This window comes from Suillus clintonianus (genome assembly GCF_016758775.1).
Source record: "Suillus clintonianus strain FC179 chromosome Unknown DEU56scaffold_1, whole genome shotgun sequence".
Taxonomy (NCBI): domain Eukaryota; kingdom Fungi; phylum Basidiomycota; class Agaricomycetes; order Boletales; family Suillaceae; genus Suillus; species Suillus clintonianus.
The window spans coordinates 189,834-211,271 of record NW_024539225.1 but is presented as its reverse complement, the minus strand read 5'-3'; the positions used below and the strand labels follow the sequence as shown (position 1 = coordinate 211,271).

Genomic DNA, 21,438 nt, shown 5'->3' with positions numbered 1-21,438 from the left:
TTGGTGGTCATGCATCCCTCACTCCGGCCACACCACACCGCACTTCCTCTCTTCACATGCAAAATGGTTCGCGCATCACGGCACGTGAGCCAGTCATTGATCCAGCTCTTCTCCCACTGCCCGAGAGCACTGATCAAGACTTGGTGGATCCCGTGTCCATTGCGGAGGCCCATGGGTATACCCCTGTGACGAAAACTGCTGGCGCTCGTCGCAAGGTCCAAGCATCAAAAGGTAAAGGAAAGGTAAAACGGCCTCGTGAGATCACGGAGGACGACGATGATGCCAGAGCCAAACGCGGGCGGCCTTCTGGCTCCAACAACTACACGTCAGCTGATGTAAAAGCACTTCTTAACTTTGTCGAAGATGAACTCCCGCTCGGTCAGCGAGGCTGGCAGGTGATACACACCAAATTCGCCGAGTGGTCAAAGGCTCGTGGTCGTCCTGATCGCAAACTCAATTCACTCGAAACTAAATTCAAACAGGTAAGTTTCTTATATCTTACTCTGGATCTGTCTTACTCATGCACTGGCGCTCCGTAGCTTGTCAAAACTACCAAACCCACTGGGGATGGGGTCTGCCCTCCTGATGTCACTCGAGCACACTATATCGACTTGCTCATCAACGAACGAGCAGGGACACGTGATCTCAATGATGAGGATTTTGACGACCAAGATGCAGGCAGTCACACGGACTCGTCTAGCCAAGATGAGCCACAGCATGTCGCAGTTGCAAGGGCCACTCGAACCGATGCTCCTGTCCCACGTTGCAATGCACGTGGTGCCGCTGCTTCAGAGCTGCTGACTCGTCTATCGGGTGCATTTGATCCAGTCACACAGCGAGCCCGAGACGAAGAACGAGCAGCTCGCACTCTCGCTAATACCCAACTTATGACACAGGCACAGCAACTGCGGGACTCACAGGCCACCAATGAAAATCTTCGGAACCAACTCTTTGACTTGCGTGCGAGGCTGTACGATGTTGAACGTGCTTGTGACAAGGCCGAGTTGCGTGCGGAGATGTTGGACATGAAAGTATCTGGCTGCCATCAAAGACTGCGTTCGCCCCTTCCCAAAGAGAAGACTATGGTGTCAGAGTGGTACCCAGATGGTGGGCAATCAATAAGGTGGATAACTGATGACGAGTTCGAACCTTATGATGATGTCCCCTCTGGCGGGCCATCACGTGGATATGAGGCCAGGAAGCACTTGTTGAATGATGGCCGCAGATGTGTTGGAAAGGCCAAGGAGGACATTTTGTATGACGAGTCTACTAGTGTAGTGCACCACGAGGTTTCTACGGAGATTTGAAGTATGTTTAATCTACTCGTACTCTAATGTTACATGGAATCTTGTGACACGATCCTTCTGCCTTTGCTCTGAAAAGAGCATATTCTCAAAATCCCACCAAACCTCAATATCTTCATCTGTGGCCTGCCACTGTTGCATGTAGACGGTACGTATTTGGTTGATGCCTACTCGCATCGCACGCAGATTATGCAGTCGCACACATATCTCGATCAGATCTCCACGAGCTTCTTTGTCGGATATATCGAGTAGCACCCGCAGCCTGCCAAAAGCACCTTGAAGCCCTTGCATGCCCCATTCTGCAGTTTGCCGGTACGACAGCAATTCACGATTGAAAGCCATGGATTCCTCAATTTCAGCTGCTGTTCCTCACAGGGTTTGACCCTGTTTGAGAGGTGCACGGATTCGCCCTTCGATGTCATTGCTGCCACGAGGGAATGTGGTGTCTGCCACAATGTAGTAGCCATCGGGGGTGTCGTCTCGAAGAATGGTATATATTTCCCTTGCCACCCGAGAATCATGCCAACTTCCTGGTGCATTAGTTCGAGCAGCAATAATGACACCTGCAATATGCGAGTCGTAAGCCTTCGAGTCTGAAAGTAGGAGTGAGGCTTACCTTGAGCTGAAAACGTGAGGACAGAGCTTATGAAATGCTCCGATAACCAACCATTGAATGTTGCATTCTCAATATCATTATCGTCCAACGTCTGGACAGGAAGTTTCAGTCCGTTGATGCTACCAAATGCTCCAATAAGTCGTGGATGACGAGCTGTAACAAGAGTGTTGCATTCCTTGAATTCGGCTCCACGCAGCCAACGGATCTTCGCATCTGGCATGCCTCGCAGAGTGATAAGAAGTATGTGTAGCCTGAATGAAAGATATCGTGAAACAGAGGATGGAATGATGGCAAATATCTGTTGTAGACTGATTTGATGCATCGTCGAGTTGAGGTAGTGTAAGACTAGGCCTAGGGCCCCACCCGCATCAAGAGATTGGCGCTCTGCACGAGGATTGGCATGGATGCTGATATCGTCGCGAGGAATGGGTCTGTTGTACCACTGATTCGCGAAGCCTGAAGTAAGGATGGAGCTGAATGTCTCAACATCAAACCCCATTGTTGTAATGAATGCACGATCATTCTGGGTGGCAAATAGGACCTGCCATGGGGTGTCTTTCCGTGGGTTCGGAAGGAGCTGGGGACGGCAAAGGTAGAGCCGTCGTGGCTGTCTATTTTCGATATGATCTTGGCATGCGAGCTCAACACCAACTAGGACAGTGGCAGCAACAGCCAGCGCAGCTTCTTCATCGTCGTCTTCTTCTTCTAGCAACTCTGCTTCATTCTCGAGAAATTGAATTGTCAAATCATCCATGGTGGTGGATGTAGCAGATATTCTGTATTATCTATTAGCCCGCGGTTTAGTATTTTGTACAGATTATCCTACAGAGTCATTTGCAAATTTGTTTTCACACTCCAGTATATGATATTCTGGATTATCTAGCCTACGGGAAGTCACCCATTAGCATGGCATGTGCTAATTCAGTTAGAGTTCTATTAAATCTTTCAGACACACTGTTTTGTTCCGGTGAGTACGGCACTGTCGTCTGAAGATCTATTCCTCTACCTTTGCACCACACTTTAAGCTCGTTATTGATATATTCCTTGCTGTTATCAACACAGATCTTTTTAGGTTTATTCTCGCAGTCTTTCTCTAGGTAGGTGAGGTGTTGTTTCATTCTCGTGGTGGCTTCACTTTGTTGTTTCAGAAATTCAACACTACTTCTTCGGGAGTAGTCATCGATAAATGAAATGTAATATTGTGCCCCACTGATCGATTGCACCCACACCAGTCCCCATAGATCACTGTGAGTTAATTCCCCAGGATCTCGAGATCTCTCATCTACGCTGTCAGGAAAAGGTTTGCGCACCTGCTTGGCTTGTATACAAGCCTCACATTCTTTCATAGGTGAGTCTATGTCAATGTCTAATCTGTTGACTAAATTTTCCTAACACAAATGTTTCAGCCCACTATACGAGATATGACATACCTCCTATGCCACAATAGCCAATATTTTTCCAGATTTTCTTGTACAGTTTGTACACAAGTCTTTGGATATAGTTGAGTTCGTGTATCTAACTTGTACAATCTGTTAATCAATTTTCCTTTCACAATAGTTTGTCCCCCTCTAATATGAAGAGTGACTGAACTATCTTTCATTTGCGCGCCTCCTCCTTCTCTATCAAGTTTACTGATTGATATGAGATTATTAGAAGCACGCGGGACATATAGGACATTCCGGAACTTCGATCTGATCAATTGATTGCCTATTTTGCTAACGAGTTCTATAGTACCACACCCAAGTGCTTCAAAGGATTCATTCCCAATATCGTTCACTCGGTGTCCATTTAGTGGCACATAATCAGTCAACACCAATTGAATGGTGGGATGATGCTCCTGAATTGGCATACCAATCATACCAGGAAAGTCGCTCAGATTCATCTGATGGTCTCGTCCTCTTCCACCAGTGCTTCTTGGACTAATTTGGCTTTGTCCTTTTTAAAGCACTTCTTAGCGGACAGCCCTTCTCCCGCTTTTCCACCACCTTTAGCCCAGCAATCCTTCTGCTCATGCCCCGTCTTTTCGCAGTTAGCACATTTCTTGGACTTGTGCCAACAATCATCCTCTGTATGTCCGATCTTTTTGCATACTTTGCACTTCTTCACATTCCCCTTTTTTTTAGTAAACTTCCTTTTCTTTTCATTTACTGCTATCTTGCTAACCACAAACTCGGTTCCTCATTCCTTGCTTTGACAATCTTCCTCAAGAATCATTGAGATGAGTTCATGTGACGTCATTGTCATGTTACTCTGGTGAGTCACTACAAATGTCTCCCATGTGGGTGGTAGTGATCCCATCATTATAGTTTTGAAGTCTTGATCAGGATTTATACTCCCCATCATATGGAGAGTTTCCTGGATCGTTCTCAGCTCAATGATATGAGCAGGGATGTCAGTACTTTCAGACGCAAAGGTACGGTACAATTTATGCCCCAAGTGTAGATACTTTGCTGACCTCATGATTATTTGATGAGTTTCAGCTGGTCTCACATCTCTTTTGCTGTATTGGCTCTGGTAAGGTGCACCATCTGTGCATCACTCACCAACAGCACAATTATTGTCCGCGCCTTCTAATCATCCACTTCCCATTTAGCTATGGTGACCTTCTTTTCATCTGGTACAGGGTCTGGGCCCTTCTCCAGTTTAAGGTTTGTGCTGTCCACATGCCCTTTGTATCCCTCATCTCCTAAAATGGCTAAAACCTTAGTTTTCCAGGGAATCCAGTTTCCTTCTCCGAGATGTTCAATCTGATACAGCAATGATACGGAGTGTTGAGTATCAGTCATATTTTGATTAGATTTCTTTGTTATTAGCAATATGATTTTTATTTGCGCATGTCAGGGCTCATAACCTATTGGAGATTAGGCCATGAGTCTTAACAGAAGAGTGTGCTTGGGCGCTGTTGCTTAATAGAAGCAGTGTGATTTTTAGGAGTAATAATACAGCGTGATTAGATTATTATTGTAGATATCCTATGTTAATATATATTTTGTGAAAAATCTCTGAAAGTCCGCTACTCATGAGTGCACAGATCATATCACGCATCATCTGATTGATTAGTCATAGCTAATTCTAGAAGAGTGTGGATGCACAGAGTCCAGAGATATTGAGAGCACTACATTATGTGACTCAAAAAACTCCAGTAATCATCTGCTAGACTGGTGAATTTAATTCGCAGCTTCATATGTCTGGAGATAGAAAGGCAGTGGTGAAACCTGACCTGTCTTTAGTTGACCTCCACATAAATGAGATACTGCTTGTTATGGAACACAAATGCTTTGGCAGCAGATACAATTATGAACCCCAACTTAACAGTCCTCATTGATTTGTTTAGTGGCATAGTCCATTTGATCCCTAGTTAGATGACCTACACAGCAAAGGAAATTGCAGAATTAGTCTTTGAGGAAGTATACAAACATCACAGCCTGAATAGTCAAAGCTGGAGAGCACAGAGTAAAGATTCAAAAAATCAGTAATAATAGGTGCCTACATCCCACTCAGTATACAATCAAAAGTTTGCAGCACTTAGATATAACCATTTAGAGATGAAAGATGAAAGAAAATATGTATCAATGTCCATAGTCTGTAAAAAGTATGTAGTCTACTATAACATATGGGTCCATGGCAATTATCAGGATGCTGGGCAAGTCCCTTACAACAACATCCATGTGTCCAAGAGTCTTCTATACAATGGCTATAGCTCTATCCTTGCTTGCAGATTGGATAGCTTTGAAGGCATTTTTCTTGAGGATAGTTGATTTGGAGCTTTGCATAATATATTTTTCGGGAGACAGAACCATATAGCATAGGGCCAATAAGGGTCTCCTATGAGGTACTTTTAAACAATATTTGAATCATTATCACTACATATCAGGTATAGTGTGCTTACCTTCATTTTGTGGGAGCCATCCGCCATAGAGTCTATTTGTATATTCATGTGTCTGATTAATGCACACTATCTTTCACAGCAGACTGTAACACATTCTGCTTACATTAGATCTCCTGGGCATAATATAACACTCTCGGCCAAAAATTGACTGAAGTCACATTTGTCACATAGTGATTTCAATGCCTAAAGTAATGACTGGTGACCCTTGGGATCCTTGTAGAAAAACCACACCCAGATTTTCAAACCAATATCTCTGATGACAAATATGTCCAGCCCTTCAGAGTCATGATGTGGTGGAGTGACCACGCCTCCTTAATGAATCAACCCCCAACCATTAACAAGAAAGTTATCTGCATCAACAAATTTTCCTCCCAAAGGACAATCTTGGATAGATTGGTATCAAGCCATAAAGCCATCATCTGATGCACTTAATCTGCATTACTAACTCAATAGATGCAAATGAGACTGAACTCATATCAATTCATCAGGCAAACCAGTATGTATCAGGCAGTCCAGAATATATCACTGCTCATTTGAAGTGAATATACCAGCAATCAAACCTCTTACTATTCTTGCAACATGCTGAATAGATATTTAGAAAGTGAGATGTATTGAAGATTTAAAAAAACACTAGACCACACATATCCACACGCATTGCACAATGGCCTGAATGGAATAACATAACCCAAAGGTCAAAACATCGGATCCTAAGGAAATTGGGTGGCCTGATGTACGGGAAAGTGCGGGAACTGTGGATTCGACGTGTGACGATGGTACAGGATGGACAATGAGCAGATATCGTTGGGAACAGATGCAAGGAGTCAGAATAAAGGAATGGCAAGGGTTCAAGTCGAAAGGAGCGGGTAACCGGGTATACTGGGCAAGGTATCAAGGTATCATGGACCATATGTATTAGATAACTCCCCTCTACAGAAAGGTAAGGTATTCGTGAGAGTCCCTTGGTCCTATAAATTTGGAGTTCTATAGGTGAAGATAGCAGGTAGTCCGAAGGTAATATGTACTGGTAAATGGGAGTTCTTGTGTCTTTGTTATACTGCCTAAGTCTATAAAATTGATTGGTCTGAAAGTACTTAACTAAAATTTATGGGTTATTCCGAGAGTGGCTCACACACATTGCTTCTTGTAGTACACCTATGTCTATCATCCATATCATCCATGTTGTCTGTTATAGAATTACCAGTCACACAGAAGTCTTTAATCTAATCACAAGGAACTGCTATTCATGAAACTTTGTGACCAGTATTCATATCCATACATTTAGATTGTTGATCTCTAGATAGTTGGTTCAGAATTTGAACCACAAATCCAACTTAGTAATGTCCCCCAAGTTTAAATCAAATATGCCTGTGAATTTGTCAATGTGCATTCCTATCCACCAGTTGAATAGAGTACAATACTGGATCTCTCCAAATTTGAGCTACAAATATAAATCGGTAATCCAGGCATGAATTATGTAATTAAAAAAGCCTATGAGTTCAAATCAAGAGAGCTCGTCTACTGTCAGGTTTGCAAGTTGCTGCTGAGTGCTGAGTGCTAGCATTAAGACATGTAATTTTACCTAAATTTACTCAGTGAGGAAGTCTGCCTCAATATAATATTCTACCTCACTTAATCATGATGATATACTCATTCTGAAGTACACTGTAAAGTTGAATGGTCAGAATTGGTGGAGAAATGATACTGACATTTGATCTGATAATCATCAAACACTGTGGCTGTTGTCAAAGCGGTGAGCGGCCAATGCTGGAGATTGCTTTACTCAGACAGCAAACATCATGTCACTACCCCATCAAACATGAGATAATGGATGCCGGTAATAGTCCTCATGAGTCCTGGCCAGTTTTCATATTTGTACATCATTCTCGAGCCAGGAATCCAAAATAGTAATCACTCCCAGCACTTCATGAAATAAATCTGTGACTTTTGTCAAAAGAATGAATGGGCGGCACATATGTATTCAATTTGGTGAGTGCTTATCAAGGAATCCTAGCTCCTGGATCATACACATGTTTGATTGACGGACCTTTCTTGAATTCTTCTGATGCAAGTACCGACTTTAAGAAAGCTGACTGAAAATGTGGTCCAACAGCCCAATTCGCCATCTGAGTAACTTGCCACTCTCTCTGAGTCTTGTCTTAAACTTGGCTACATCTATACACCCCCTTCGAATACAATCAACTACATCTCAGACATTATGGAGTGGGTTGGATATCCAGTATGTTCCTATTTTTATGATATTATCGGTTGACTCACACAATTTCAGCTATTTAACTTTGACAATGTCAAGAAATCATTCTTCAAAGTGGCCTATGTAAGGGAGGACACCACACAGACTTCGGGCGTGGAGACTGGAGTCTTCCGTCCAGTATACGTGGTAATTTGTTCATACTCCAGCCTACTCGAAAATACCTATCAACGCCTTCCACAGAATACTGATGAGCTTGCAATGTTGGTAAGTGTTTCCGCCAAGGGTAATCAAACTGCTAATTCACTCCTTGTTTTTTTTCCCTAGCAGCCAACCAGATTTATCATCCCAGAAGGGTGGAGCAAAGTGTGCATGTATTCAGATAAGGAGGGTGTCCCACTACCAGCCTTACAGGTATCTATGTTTAATGTTGCTACAAACACAACAATTTATTTTTTCGACAGAAGGTTGTGAAGCTGAATGATGCAATAATTCCCTCAAGTTACAGTGCAGATTTCAGCAACAACAAATTTATGTTGGCCATCAGTTCACCGAGTGAAGGGATATGGATGGAAAACAACATGTCAGCATTTGGAGCGCCCTCCCCTGCCCATCCTACTAGTATAGGCTTCGGGCAACTCTCACTAGTGTTATGTGTGGGTAATCCGTGGGTATTTTCAGCTGTACTTCTACCCCTACCCACAAAAACCTGTACCCCTGGCCAGGGGTAGAGCTTGTTTCATGAGCTCATGGACTGCTGGCTCTGCCCATCTTTTTGAGCAAATATCTTCAGATGTGGCTCCCAGGAGAGTGAACTCCTCCAGGAAGGCGTAATGGGAGACTTTGGTCCAATCAAGTGTGGGCTGGCCTATTTCAACCGATGCCTTGTTATACACTTTGACTCCATGTTGGATTGCCTTACATCATGACTGTAGCAATTTCACAATGTGTGTCCTCATTTTATAGCCTGAAAAAACGAGAATACATCAGTTCAAATCCACTAAGTTCACAAACAAACTCCAAACCAGTCTGTGATAGATTAAGTTTGTGAAGCTCGAGCAGGCGCTGATGGTTGTGAAGTGCAAGATGGTATTTGCATTGATTGATGTACTTGACAGTCACAGTGTACCGGTCATCAATGGGTTCCCACCGGCGCATGATTCTCATTTGAACCTCCATTGCGATGATATCTTGCAGTATCATGTTGTGGCGTTCAGCAGCGTGACACCTAGAAGTTTCAAGCCAGTGTGTGCGTGACAGAGTTGTTGAATATGATTTGTCGGTGGTGGATGTTGAAGGGGGAAGAAATGGGTAATCAGTTGGGGTAGCATCCAGGAACATCACATTCGTGTTCTCTGATGTCGTCCTTATTAATTTGATGAAGTTAGAATGCTGCATAATCACGGCAAGATGAACACTCATATCCTTCTCAAAGATGTCCTGTATGCACCCAAGATGGGTGTAACATTGGTCTCCATAAGCCACCTGACAGCAGCAGGATATGTGGTGCTATTCCGCGCAGACACATGCAAGATCTTCAATAAGATGAAGAAGATGTTGGGGGAGATCCCAGTGAACAAGGGTCTATACTATATAAAGGGCCCTAGAAAACTGTTTTCTGGACTTGCAAAGACAGATGAACAACTCACCATGCGAGAAATCCACTCCAGGCTCAGGCACGTTGCCCCAGAGAGCATCAGACTGATGATCAAAAATGGCATCATCACTGGAATCAAGTTAGACCCCTCCGACGCCACAATGGACAAATGCGACTCATGTGAGTATGCAAAGGCCACGCGCAAACCCATTGGACAGATCCAAAACCCTCCACAATGTGAGAAATTCAGCAACAAGGTCCATAGTGATCTGTGGGGCCCATCTCCTGTTAAAACCCCTGGGCACAAAGAATACTTCATGTCATTCACAGATGACTAATCACGATTCTCTCACCTGTGCCTGTTGCACACAAAGGACGAAGCCTTCAATGCATATAAGTCCTATGAGGCCTGGGTGAACACGCAGTTCGATACAAAGATCAAACAGTTTCAATCTGATCGCAGTGGAGAGTTCACTGGAGACAAGTTCACTTGTCATCTCAACATCAAAGGGACAGAATGCAAACTCACCATGCATGACACACCAGAACATAACGGAGTCACTGAATAACTCAATCGAACTGTTGTCAAATGAACATGCGCCCTGCTGCATGCCAGCGAATTGCCCAAGTTCCTGTGGGGGGAAGCCCTCATGTATGTGACCTGGCTGAAGAACTGGATGGTAACTTGCACCCTGGAAAATAAATCTCCATGTGAGATGCTATACCAGAAGGCACCCAACCTGAGAAACTTACCAGTCTGGGGTTGCCATGTCAAGGTCCACTCAATGAACAGCTCGAAGCTCAATATGTGAGCAATCAATGGAAGATGGGTGGGGTTCAATCGTGACAGCAATGGTCATCGAGTCTACCTCCCAGACATGAGGAGAATAGCTGTAGAAAGGAGTGTCAGATTTGATGCACCCACGAAGGGAATCCACGGACGGCTCCTACGAAAGCTGTATGAAGGTGTAGTCGTCCCTAAAATGTTATATGCAGCTGATGTCTGGTGCGCAGGACTACTAGAAAAGGAAGGGGAAAGAAGAACGGAGGAAGAGGAGCGAGAGGATTTGCAGCGAAGATGACGAGAGTTCAGAGAATGGCTACGCTGATGATCACCGGCGGCATGCGCTCAACCGCAACTGATGTAATGGTTGCACACGTGAATATCCCCCCATTTCAACAACTCCTACGAAAGATCTGTCACCGAGCCACTTTGCAAATGTGCACCCTCCCCCCATCCCACCCGCTGTTCAAAGGAATCAAGGCAGCTTACGCGAACTGCGCAACGCACAACGTCAAATCAATGAGAAAGTTCCCATCACCCATACACTCACTTCTGAAAGCGTTTCGCACGAATCCCAACAGCATGGAGAAGATCCTCCCGGCAAGACACTACACAAAATGGCACCCTGACGTGAAGACTGAGATAGCGCCGGACAAGGAAACCGCACTCACAGCAGATGAAGCCGCAACAGAGGACATCAGAGTATATTCGGATGGCTCAGCCATCGATGGGGGAGTAGGAGCAGCCGCCGTGCTCATGAAAGGAGGGGAAGAGATAGACGCGCTAAGGTTCTACCTTGGATCGAACGAGGACCACACCGTTTACGAAGGAGAACTAGTGGGAATGGTATTAGCGGTGGAGCTGCTCAGAGGTATAGAGGAAGAGAACAACACGATGGCACTAGGAGCAGACAATCAAGCCGCGATCTTAGCGACACAAGCCTTCAACTCGAAACCGGGACATTACCTCATGGATATATTCCACGACGACCTTCGCATAGTCCTACCAGAACAAGACCGACGCCAGCTAATCATCTGCTGGTCACCAGGACACTGCGGAATCCAAGGGAACGAAGCTGCCGACACCCACGCGAAAAGAGCTGCTAGGAAAGACACATCAGATACCAGACGCCTCCCCCATTCTCTCCGCTCACACTCCAATCCAATAATCCTTCCCTGAAGCAAAGCAGCCGCCAAACAGCAATTTAGCGCCATCCTGAAAGAGGAATCCAATGCAGTAATGAAGAAGTCACCGAGATACAAGCAGATGCGCAGAATCAACCATTCCACCCCATCCAAACACTTCGCCACCCTCATCGCCAGACTCCCCAGACGCCACAGCTCCCTCATTTTCCAACTACGAACTGGACACGCACCATTAAACAAGCATCTAAACAGAATCAGCAAAGCCCCCTCACCGAAATGTCCCAGATGCACGCGAAACGAAACCACACACCATTTCCTCATAGCCTGCCCAGCGTACGCACGACATAGGATCGTGCTTGTCGACGAGATCGGAACACGCGCACATGAGCTCAAGTATCTTCTCAACCACCCAGACTGTATTAAACCCACTCTCAAGTTCATAGCCAAAACCCGACGTTTAGAAACCATCTTTGGAGACGTGACCCCGCCCCCCGACGAAGAAGACGCAGAGGTATAGAAGAAGAAAAAGACAAGAAAAGAGAAGACAAGAGAAATTCACGGACAGTTACCCAGATCACACCCTATCGCCTTCAGTTGGCCTTAACGCGCCCCAAGTGGGCGCCATTGAGAAGCAAAATCATTTCATCACATATATATCGCATACATACTTAGAGAAACCGCATGTACTGTCTACCATAGGGCAAGGCCCCAGAGGACAATAAACAATGAACCAAAAAAAAAAAAAAAAAAAAAAAAAAAAAAAAATTGATGCAGCAGAGGTAAACATACCTCTTGACCTGGAAAACTGCACGGTACGAGCTGATGATGTCGGTCCATCCAAAGATCAAATGGCAAGAGACGATGATGTTGGTCCACCCGAAAACCACGTGGTATGAGGCGATGATGTCGGTCCAGCACCTCCCAATCCTCCTCCCAATGACCACCTAGGGCCGCAATTTGAGGCAGCCGCCCCACCCAGACGATCTGGGGGAGCAAGAGTCGAGTCAGCATACATCAAGAGCCTAAGAGACAGCACTGGCACAACTGATGGCAGAAGTACCAACTTACCTCGTGGTATGCGGCCCACTAAAGAATCCAGCAACCTGGCTGTTGAGCTAGGGATGGTGGGGGAGTATGGTGAGATGGACAAGGATGGCAAAGAAATCTTCGTGATGGTTGCTGGGGTAGTGGCAGTAGAGGGCACATATCCCACAACGGTGTGCGTAATAATAATCCCGACAACGGTATATGGATAATAGCTACTAAGAGGTAAGCCTACCAAATACCTATGTGGGTCTTGCTTAGCCTAAGGCTAGTTCGACCCTAAAGGGGTCTGCTGTCTGAAATAAGAAAGATAGTTAGTGTCTTTTCGGTCAAAGAAGAGGATAACCCGAAGGTCAAAATGTCGGGTCCTAAGTAAATCGGGTAGTCCAATGCACGGGAAAGTGCGGGTCCAATGCGCGGGAACTGCGGACTCAACGGGTGATAATGGTACAGGACGGACAATGAGCGGATATCGTCGGGAACGGATGAGATGAATCAGAATAAAGGAATGGCAGAGGTTCGGACTATAAGGAGCAGGTAACCAGGTGTATTGGGCAAGGTGTCAAGGTGTCAAGGTGTCATGGACCAAATGTATTAGGGAACTCCCCTCTACAGAAAGGTAAGTTATTTGTGAGAGTCCCCTGGTCCTTATATAAGTAGCTACGTAGAAATCCAGAGTCCTATAGGCGAAGATAGCGGATAGTCCGAAGGTAATATGTAAAAAGACATGAGGTACTGCGGACTATGGGAAGCACATGTAATAGCGCTGTCTACAATGTCAGTCATGAGAATAAATGACTACTCACCAATGGGGGTGCACGGGAACGGACTGGACATAGGGATAATGGGTGTCTGCAGGGTATCGGATAGTCCGAAGCGCGGGAAAGTGCGGGTCCTAAGGTGCGGGGTATCGGGTTATCATCGGGTTGGGTACGGGTGACGTCGGGCATAGCGGGAAATGGATGGAAAGTGTGCTGGCATCCAATATCATCAAAATAGCCAATTGTGAGGCTAGCACCAGTATGTTCGGTACAATGGTCAAAGGAGCCTGCGCAGGAAATGACTGGCCGAAATGGGAAGGTGTGATCAACAAGGAGTTGAACTCAGAAGAAGCACGTACCTGGACGATCATCAAATGACCAGAAAATGTTAATGTCATTGGGTGCAAGTGGGTATTCAAGCTGAAAAGGAACACTGATGGAGAAATTGAGAAATACAAGGTAAGATTAGTCGCAAAGGGGTACTTACAAGTATATGGCCTCGACTACTATGACACCTACGCTCCAGTAGTGCGTCTCACCTCCATCCACACGATCCTCCATCACAGCACAAAACGACTGGGACATAGACATTTTCAACTTCCATAGTGCTTTCCTAAATGGGAAGTTAGATGACAATGAGGTAATCTACATGGACTTACTAGCTGGCCTCAACATCAACATCAAGTTCAAAAATCCCGTCGCCTGTCTCCACATCGCACTCTACGGATCAAAGCAAGGCGCTCTCCAAAGTAGAAAATAAGTGAATGTACTGCATTGGTGTGAAAAAAAAGTGAAAAATAGGTGTGCAAAAGTGAAACAATAAGGATTGAAAAGGTCCCGCCAAGAAGAGGCATCTACTTATTCCACTTATAATTGCCTTGTGGCAAGCTAATGGCAAGTTGGTGTCACCATTCTTATGAGTCACTTGTCTGCTCCTTTTGGCGAAATTACCTGGCGGCAAGTTACAAAAAAGGAAGTTAAGGAATGTGTGAATTTACTGATGAGGGTTGCATTGATGGTACAAGCCCAACGATGTACTTCTGCCTGTTCCTGTGTATGTGCTGACACTGGCATCGTAGAATACATCAAGAATCAAAAAAGAATGAAAGAATTTGGTGAAGAAGTGAGGGATATACATACTGTGCTCGCTATGGGAAACAGCGAGCGGACATGTGGCGGCGCGGTTGATGTTGAGGTAGCTGTAATAGTGAGAGTGATGTAAGCACTGTAAGCGGCGGCGGGGAGGAAGTGGGAACAGCTGTGAATGTGATCACCTATTTTAAGTACTACTATATAGGAAATCAGGCATTATTGAAGGTGGTATTGGGGGTGAGTGGGAACAAGGAATTCACATGCTAAATAGCATGCCAATACCCCCCCCCCCGGGATGGCAAGCTTATTGGCATTAAATTATAATGGCGTTCAAAGTAGATTTTGAAAACTTGCTAAGGCCGGTAAAGTTATGTAAGACTGTCAAAGAATTGTCGTTGAAAATTCTGACATAAGTACGGCTCCATTCGGCATCGCACTTGGACTTTGAAATGAGACCTTGTCTTTTGAATGTTTGACCAAAGGAATCCAAACTCCGCCCCCATTCTTGGACGCACCGCACCGTGCGATAAGATGATTGATAAGCACACCAGTGTCTCTCAATCATCAACCTCGACATGCCCTGTCTCTCCCTGTGCAACCAACTGCTTGATGAACTGGATGAGGCTGATTTAGCCTTAGCCTTGTCCAGGTACAGGCATGCACTTCAAGCCACAGACTTGTCTGCCAGTGATTCCAGCTTTTCTGGTTCTGATTCTGATGATCTTGATCTTGATATGCTCTTCACTCCTCCATCTCCTCTCACCCCAGTCTTATCTGACTTTTTGGGCTCAGACTCAGACTTCTCTGGTGATTCAGAATTCACCCATTTTGCCGTGCATTATGACCGCATTCACGACACTATTGCTTCCCTTCGTGATGAGGTCTTGAGGGCACGTGTCCTTCAAAAGCCAGACGCACCCCCTATGTGAGCCCCTCAGATTCACCTCCTTCATGATTTCAGGGACTCTCGCGCTCATCTCTTCCAGAAGAAACTACATGTCAATCCAGAGATTTTCGATGATATCCTCAATCATATCTCGGACCACCCCATCTTCACCAATCAGTCTAACAACCCCCAACTTCCAGTTGCTATCCAGCTCGCTATCTTCCTCAACCATGCTGGACATTATGGCAATGCCATTTCCTCAGAAGATGTGGGTCAATGGGCAGGCGTTAGTGTGGGATCAGTGATCAATTGCAGTAACCGTGTCATGATCTCTCTCCTTGATCTACATGATACATTCATCTCCTTTCTGACTCCTGACTCCGAAGACGCTGAGCGTGCTCGGCAATTTGTCGAGTCTAGGTCTTGCCCTGAGTGGAGAAATGGTATTTTTGCCATTGATGGCTCTGCCATTAATTTGTATGAGAAACCTGGTCATTACAGAGAGTCTTTTTATGATAGGAAGTCTAACTATTCTCTCAACTGCCAGGTTTTTTTTTTCTTCACTTTCTAATGGTTAGAAACTAAAATAAAAATTTAGGCTGTTATTATGCCCCATAACCTCCTCATAGCCGATTATTCACTTGGCAGCCCTGGGAGTACACATGACGCTTATGCCTTCAAATCCACTCGTGTTTATCAAGAGCATGACACTCTTATCCCTGAGGACCATTGGATTTGGGCAGATAGTGCCTATCCACTTGAGAAGTGGTGCATCACCCCTTTCAAGAAGCCACGTAATGGGAGGTTGACTAGGGACCAGAAGTCCTTCAACATTAGCCTGTCTAGGGTATCTCCTGATTTTTCTGCTAATTTTTTGCAATTTCGCTGATTATTTCATTCATGTAGGTTCGTGTTCGTGTTGAACACGCGTTCACAGCTTTGAAAGGGTGATTCCAGTCTCTTAAAGAACTTCGGCACCCACTTCAGAACCAGAGGGACCTTCAGATCACTTTGCATTGGGTTAGGTGTTGTCTGATCCTTCATAATATGATCATTCGCTTCGAAGAGCTTCGCAAGAAATCCACACTCATATGGGCCATTCGCAAGGGGCACAACACTGTGCACCATGAAGATGAAGGTCCAGATGGTGATGAAGTAGTGGGAGATAGGTCTTATGAGGGCACAACAGGTCAAGCTTACAGGGCAAGGCTGATGGATCAGCTGTTTGATAGCCCCCATTCAGAAGCACACTGGCGGGAAAATTGAGCAAACGAGCACAGGAACATTGTATTGTTTATAGCTAAACAAATGTACTACTACAGCTGCAAGAGGTGACAATCAAACCAGTGATATACTCATGACTTCGTGCGGGAAAGGATATGAGCACGACAAGACCAACAACATTCAAGAAATGAGTCCAAGATGTGAGAATGCGAAAGGGAAACAGCGCGAAAGGGAACAATGTGAGAGAGCAACAATGCGAGAGAGCAATGACACGAGAGAACAACGACAACGACAACGCAAGCACGAAGTGGTGATACAAGAGCGGTGATATGAGCGATGATGCAAGAACGAAGTGGTGATGCGAGAGCGGTGATACAAGAGCGAGGGTCACGCTGGTTTGTTGTTGAGTTTTGCCCACTCAATCTGGAGGCGGAGCACGTCTGCCTCTAAGGCAAGAGCAGCAGTGTCCACCTCCCACAGGCGGATTTCAGTCTCTTTGTGCTCCTTGAAGTGCTGGTGGACCATGGTGGCATCTGCGCACTCATTAGCACGCTCCTCATGCAGTAAGTTGTGCTCCTTCTCCTGTCAACTAGCGTTTAGTTTCACCATCAGCCGCTCATTCTTGAGCTGATAAAGGGATGGTTTCTCCGAATGCATACTTTCCAGATCGTCGTTGATCAAATCCACTTGCTCACGGACCTCCGTCCTGAGGCGTTTCGAGACTGCACTTCCCAGTTTAGTTGAGAGAGATGTTTGCGCAGTGGGGGAGGAGGATTGGGAGGAGGAAGTTGGCTTGGAGTGTGCCGACGAGGTACGTGACCTTGATGATGCCACAGAGCCCCCCCCCCCCCCTTTGCTCTTTTCCCGCATCATCACCTGGCCAGCGTGGTACTTGAACGTGGAGTGATCATCCTGGGCAGAGGTGCGGGTTTTCTGCAGCATTGCAAATGTAGCAGGAGGGGATGGGGATGGGGGGGATGGGGGGATGGGGGGATGAAGGGGATGGAGGGTCCTAGCGCTTCTTGCCCTTGCCAGTCGTCCTTGGTCTCGGTGGGCTGTTGAGGCTAATTGTATTGCCATGAGCATCATCTTCATCTATGCCATCCATACAAAGGTCCTCCATCTCCTCTGCAAGGGGATTGTTGTCGTTGCGACCATGGTAGCTGAAACCGTCGCTGAAGGATGGAGCGGCAGGGGAGTAAGGGCCACTGTTGAAGGATTGGGTGGTGGGAGAGTAAGGGCCACCTGTTACAGCGGCCCCATCATTTTTCTCATCATCATGCTTCTCCGATCTATTCCTGTTATCTCTGACTGCTTATCAACATGCACTGCATGAACATTCTAGATACTTCCGTCTATTCTTGTTATCTTTGACTGCTTATCAACATGCACTGCATGAACATTCCAGATAGTTCCATGATGTTCTTCTTGACTCCTTTCACTTCCATAGTCGGCCTGGTCCGTGCCTCCTTTGTCCATTATAAATACCGCAGTAGTCACGCTTGTATTCCCTAACTTGAATCTACTTGGTTCTCTCTGATACTTGATCATCTTCTGAGGAAGATACTTGATTCCGATCTAGCTCTTATAGAGACTAGTCTATACTCGAACTTCACTTAGAGGGAGAGCCCCTCAAGTGTCTGAACTGAACGTTGTAACACAAAGAACTCCTTTATTGGATTAGTTACGCAAGAACTATCCAAGTCGTAACACCACCAAAGGATGGAGCGGTGGGAGCATAAGAGCCGCCGCCGCCATGAGATTCAGCACCGGTAGGAAGGGGTGGGTAATTGAATATGGGGGAGCCGGCGGAACTGTCGGTGCGAGTGCTTGGGGGTGGAGGTGCATAGTTCCATTGTGAGAGGCTACCACCAGGAGCAGAGGGACCGAAATTATATTGAGGGGAGGCAGCAGCACCGGGGTAGCCAAAGCCCCACTGTTGGGCGCTGCTGGCACCCATTTTGGGAGCGCTGTGAGGGGAGAATCCCATTGAGGACCCAGCGGCACCGCTGGCTTGAGGATGAGTGGGGATGGGCGTAGACTCGAGCCGCATGGGGGAGCCATGAAGGCTGTCTTCCTCACCACCTTGGGCAGAGGAGGCGTGATCAATATTGTATAAGCCAGCGCTGGAGGAAGCAGTGGGACCAATGGAGCCCCCCGAGGGGCGCGTGAGACCAAAGAGGTCACCTGCGTGATCAACCCCTGGCTTCGATGACAAAGTTTTGGCGGTGAATGCGGGATAGGAACCCCAGATGGTATAGAGTTGGTTGTACCATGGAAACTCCTTGTCATATTTTCCTGCGAATTTATTAAAAAATTTAAGATGGTGAGCAGAAGACTCACAATGTAGATTAATGCTTGTCTCCGAATCGACGGGCACGATGCCTGTGCCCGTTGATTCGAATTCAGTGCAAACTTCATGGAATCTATTCTGGAGGCTTTGATGGTCTGGTCTGATCAGCACCAACAGTTGATGTCAACTTCCAGCAGAACAATTTCAAGCGAATTTTCAGAACCTTGGCGAACTTAGCGAGATTTCAAGAAACTATCTTGACCGCCATTTATATAATATGTGAGGTCCAGGTGATTGTCTATGAATGGTCTATGGATTTGGCTCACTTTCCACGAAAAGAATTGGTAATGCTCCTGGATTTGCTACAATTTTCTACACGTAGTCTATGGTAGAGTCTACCCACGTACTCTCAAAGTTCCGCGAACCTTCTTCACCCGCATTTAAATGGTCGGAAAAAATACTAAATCAATATCATGAAGAGTGGTAGCTATATAGTGCTAACGCCGCAATCGGACCAAATATTATTCATTCCCAAGAAGCCTTTGAGAAGCGCACCAACGCGCGTCAACATTGGATCACGAAACATTATGACAAAGGAACTTACTCTTGGTACAGCATTAAGCGTACAATAGTTCTCACATGTTCCCAATCTTGCTCTTCCATGTATGCGCTTTCTCAAATCCATTACGACCTGTTCGATCTGGATATCGATATAGACATTCTTTGAGCACCTTGTCAAATAATCCAACGGACCACTCACAGTCCATCAGTGTCTTCTGAATTTCCTCCTGGTTCGTCATGACGAAGGGACCATACTGGAAAACAGTCTGATCGAGAGGCTCCCCGGCGATCTTTTCCAAAAAACAATTCAGGAAAGATCCTCGATCAAAACAGCGTACATACCAATGCAAACTGAGTGTCGTCGGTTGCAGCGGTTATTCGCACACCAGTCTCACCGTCCTCGTTAGAAAGAACGAGGGTGTGGAAAGCGCCATTGGCAGGACCGCTTTCACCAACGCTCACTGCACCTTGCAACACTAAGGAGAGAGGTCAATCCCTTATAGAGCCAAGGTATTCAGCCAACATACCGTAGATGAACGCTGTCCAACCGGCAGCTGTCGGTAGGGGTGAGTATCAATAAACTGCAGTGGAGTATCAAAAATACGTACGAATGTCCTGGAACATAGTTGCGCCGTTCTTCATTGACACGTGGAAGTACCAGCACCCGCCAAGTGGTCGCACGGGTGACTCAACGCCATGGCTCTTTCCACTAATGACTTTGATGCTGATGTTGCCATCTTTGCCTTCAGGATACGCAACCGGAATTCTGGGAAAACCAAGCGTCAGAGAAAGAACTCTGAAAGTACATATACGATCAACATACGACTCAGGGCCTAGTTCTTGATAGGACGGTTCCTATTTCAAATGTGAAGACCAAGACCACATTCTAAACGCCCTGCTAGACTTACCGTCATCTTGACCTGTAGAACGTTCGTCAATCATATGGTCATGCAGTGGCGTAAGCACACGGAACTTACGTCCTTCGGTAGGTCCACCCAAAGCTGTAATCCTCGAGGCTCAGGCACGTTCTTTCCATGCACGGGCATCTCCGCGTGGATAATTCCCTTTCCCTGCACGACGCGGCAGGTGAGCTTGACTGCGCATACATAATAAGTGATGTTTACTAACGGCACACATCCATTGGACACCGCCCGTCTCAATGGTCCCTGTTAAGTTGTATGTTACATGCATCAGCGATAAATCAGTAGAAATAGGCATACCAGCATGGCCTGCGGAATCCTCATGGCGACTTGATCTTACAAAACATCAGATTACGCCCGCAGCATATGCCCGAAGCAGAAATTGCTTACCCTTCCAGCATATACGTTACGGTTGCCTGACCACGATGGGGATGATCGGGGAAGCCCTGTATGAACGAATGCATTATATGACCTGTTTTGCGCCCACACAGGAAGTTGACTTACAGCACCTTCAGAGACATGGAAGTGATCTAGCAACAAGAAAGGTGTCAAATTGCGCAAGCTCGCGCTTCCGATCGACCGTCGCACGCGTGCTCCGGCGCCCTATCGGTTGGATATGAAGCTTTGTCCGAGATCGATAATTGATAGGGTGTACGCACCTCAGGTGTCTCAACAGCTAGCACCCTCTTCACAACATTCCGAGAAGTTATGTTCAAAGCCATCTTAGGTGAGAGCTTGAGTACTGGGAAAAGAGACAGAATGAATAAGTTGGCGAGGTTTACTATGATGGGCGACAGTGGATCAAATCAGAATATCAGATAGAAAAGATGTCGGATGGGGGGCGAATTTATATGCCCTCGTTCACTCGCTTGGTAAAGGAGCTCGATCAGCCCACAGCGCTCAGCTTAGAAACAATTTCATTTTGCTGGTGGTCTTCACCATTGCGGGGAGATTGTGCTCACCGCGTCGGAGGTGCTGAATAATGTTTTGCTCTCATTGGGAACAAAATACCCACGCATGTCCACAGCTTGCTTGGCATGGTTCAGAGTTCTCACCTGTTTTCACCCATCGTCTATCCCAACCTGGAAGATTATATGTCTGTTTCACCTATTCCCA

The 21,438-nt window shown here is 46.0% G+C and overlaps 7 protein-coding genes across 7 annotated transcripts; 4 read left to right on the top strand and 3 right to left on the bottom strand.

Annotated features, from left to right (window-relative positions):
* Positions 1-89: 89 nt before the first annotated feature.
* On the top strand, positions 90-1,136 carry DEU56DRAFT_720970 (uncharacterized protein; the record flags this gene model as incomplete). Its single annotated transcript, XM_041347689.1, has 2 exons — positions 90-482; positions 540-1,136. Coding segments are annotated over 2 exons (990 nt in total), but the record flags the coding sequence as incomplete, so codon positions are not given.
* Positions 1,137-3,355: 2,219 nt separating this feature from the next.
* Positions 3,356-3,598, bottom strand: DEU56DRAFT_703482 (uncharacterized protein; the record flags this gene model as incomplete). Its single annotated transcript, XM_041347350.1, has 1 exon — positions 3,356-3,598. A coding segment is annotated over one exon (243 nt), but the record flags the coding sequence as incomplete, so codon positions are not given.
* Positions 3,599-4,406: 808 nt separating this feature from the next.
* Positions 4,407-4,706, bottom strand: DEU56DRAFT_722451 (uncharacterized protein; the record flags this gene model as incomplete). The annotated part of the gene is made up of 2 exons (XM_041347730.1): positions 4,407-4,490; positions 4,542-4,706. 2 exons carry the CDS (start codon positions 4,704-4,706, stop codon positions 4,407-4,409), a joined length of 249 nt encoding a protein of 82 aa, XP_041215485.1.
* Positions 4,707-9,470: 4,764 nt separating this feature from the next.
* Positions 9,471-9,950, top strand: DEU56DRAFT_722733 (uncharacterized protein; the record flags this gene model as incomplete). Its single annotated transcript, XM_041347743.1, has 1 exon — positions 9,471-9,950. One exon carries the CDS (start codon positions 9,471-9,473, stop codon positions 9,948-9,950), a length of 480 nt encoding a protein of 159 aa, XP_041215484.1.
* A 1,202-nt stretch (positions 9,951-11,152) lies between these two features.
* Positions 11,153-11,575, top strand: DEU56DRAFT_722086 (uncharacterized protein; the record flags this gene model as incomplete). Its single annotated transcript, XM_041347716.1, has 1 exon — positions 11,153-11,575. One exon carries the CDS (start codon positions 11,153-11,155, stop codon positions 11,573-11,575), a length of 423 nt encoding a protein of 140 aa, XP_041215483.1.
* Positions 11,576-11,686: 111 nt separating this feature from the next.
* On the top strand, positions 11,687-12,046 carry DEU56DRAFT_717059 (uncharacterized protein; the record flags this gene model as incomplete). Its single annotated transcript, XM_041347606.1, has 1 exon — positions 11,687-12,046. A coding segment is annotated over one exon (360 nt), but the record flags the coding sequence as incomplete, so codon positions are not given.
* A 7,117-nt stretch (positions 12,047-19,163) lies between these two features.
* On the bottom strand, positions 19,164-21,261 carry DEU56DRAFT_762833 (RmlC-like cupin domain-containing protein). The gene is made up of 14 exons (XM_041350758.1): positions 20,982-21,261; positions 20,827-20,925; positions 20,713-20,768; positions 20,623-20,657; positions 20,531-20,568; positions 20,380-20,472; positions 20,311-20,322; positions 20,226-20,257; positions 20,011-20,168; positions 19,930-19,956; positions 19,745-19,878; positions 19,602-19,692; positions 19,446-19,541; positions 19,164-19,381 (listed from the first exon to the last, which is right to left on the bottom strand). Exons 1-13 carry the CDS (start codon positions 21,042-21,044, stop codon positions 19,477-19,479), a joined length of 903 nt encoding a protein of 300 aa, XP_041215481.1. The 5' UTR covers positions 21,045-21,261; the 3' UTR covers positions 19,164-19,381; positions 19,446-19,476.
* Between the last annotated feature and the right edge of the window lie 177 nt (positions 21,262-21,438).

What these genes read in the sequence shown, in the direction of transcription:
- DEU56DRAFT_762833 (XM_041350758.1), bottom strand. Translation starts at nt 21,044, where the DNA reads ATGGCTTTGAACATAACTTCTCGGAATGTTGTGAAGAGGGTGCTAGCT. An exon ending in GTAACGTATATGCTGGAAGG is followed by an intron (nt 20,658 to 20,712) that starts GTAAGCAATTTC and finishes ATGTTTTGTAAG; the next exon opens with ATCAAGTCGCCATGAGGATT. An exon ending in GTGTCCAATGGATGTGTGCC is followed by an intron (nt 20,473 to 20,530) that starts GTTAGTAAACAT and finishes CGCGTCGTGCAG; the next exon opens with GGAAAGGGAATTATCCACGC.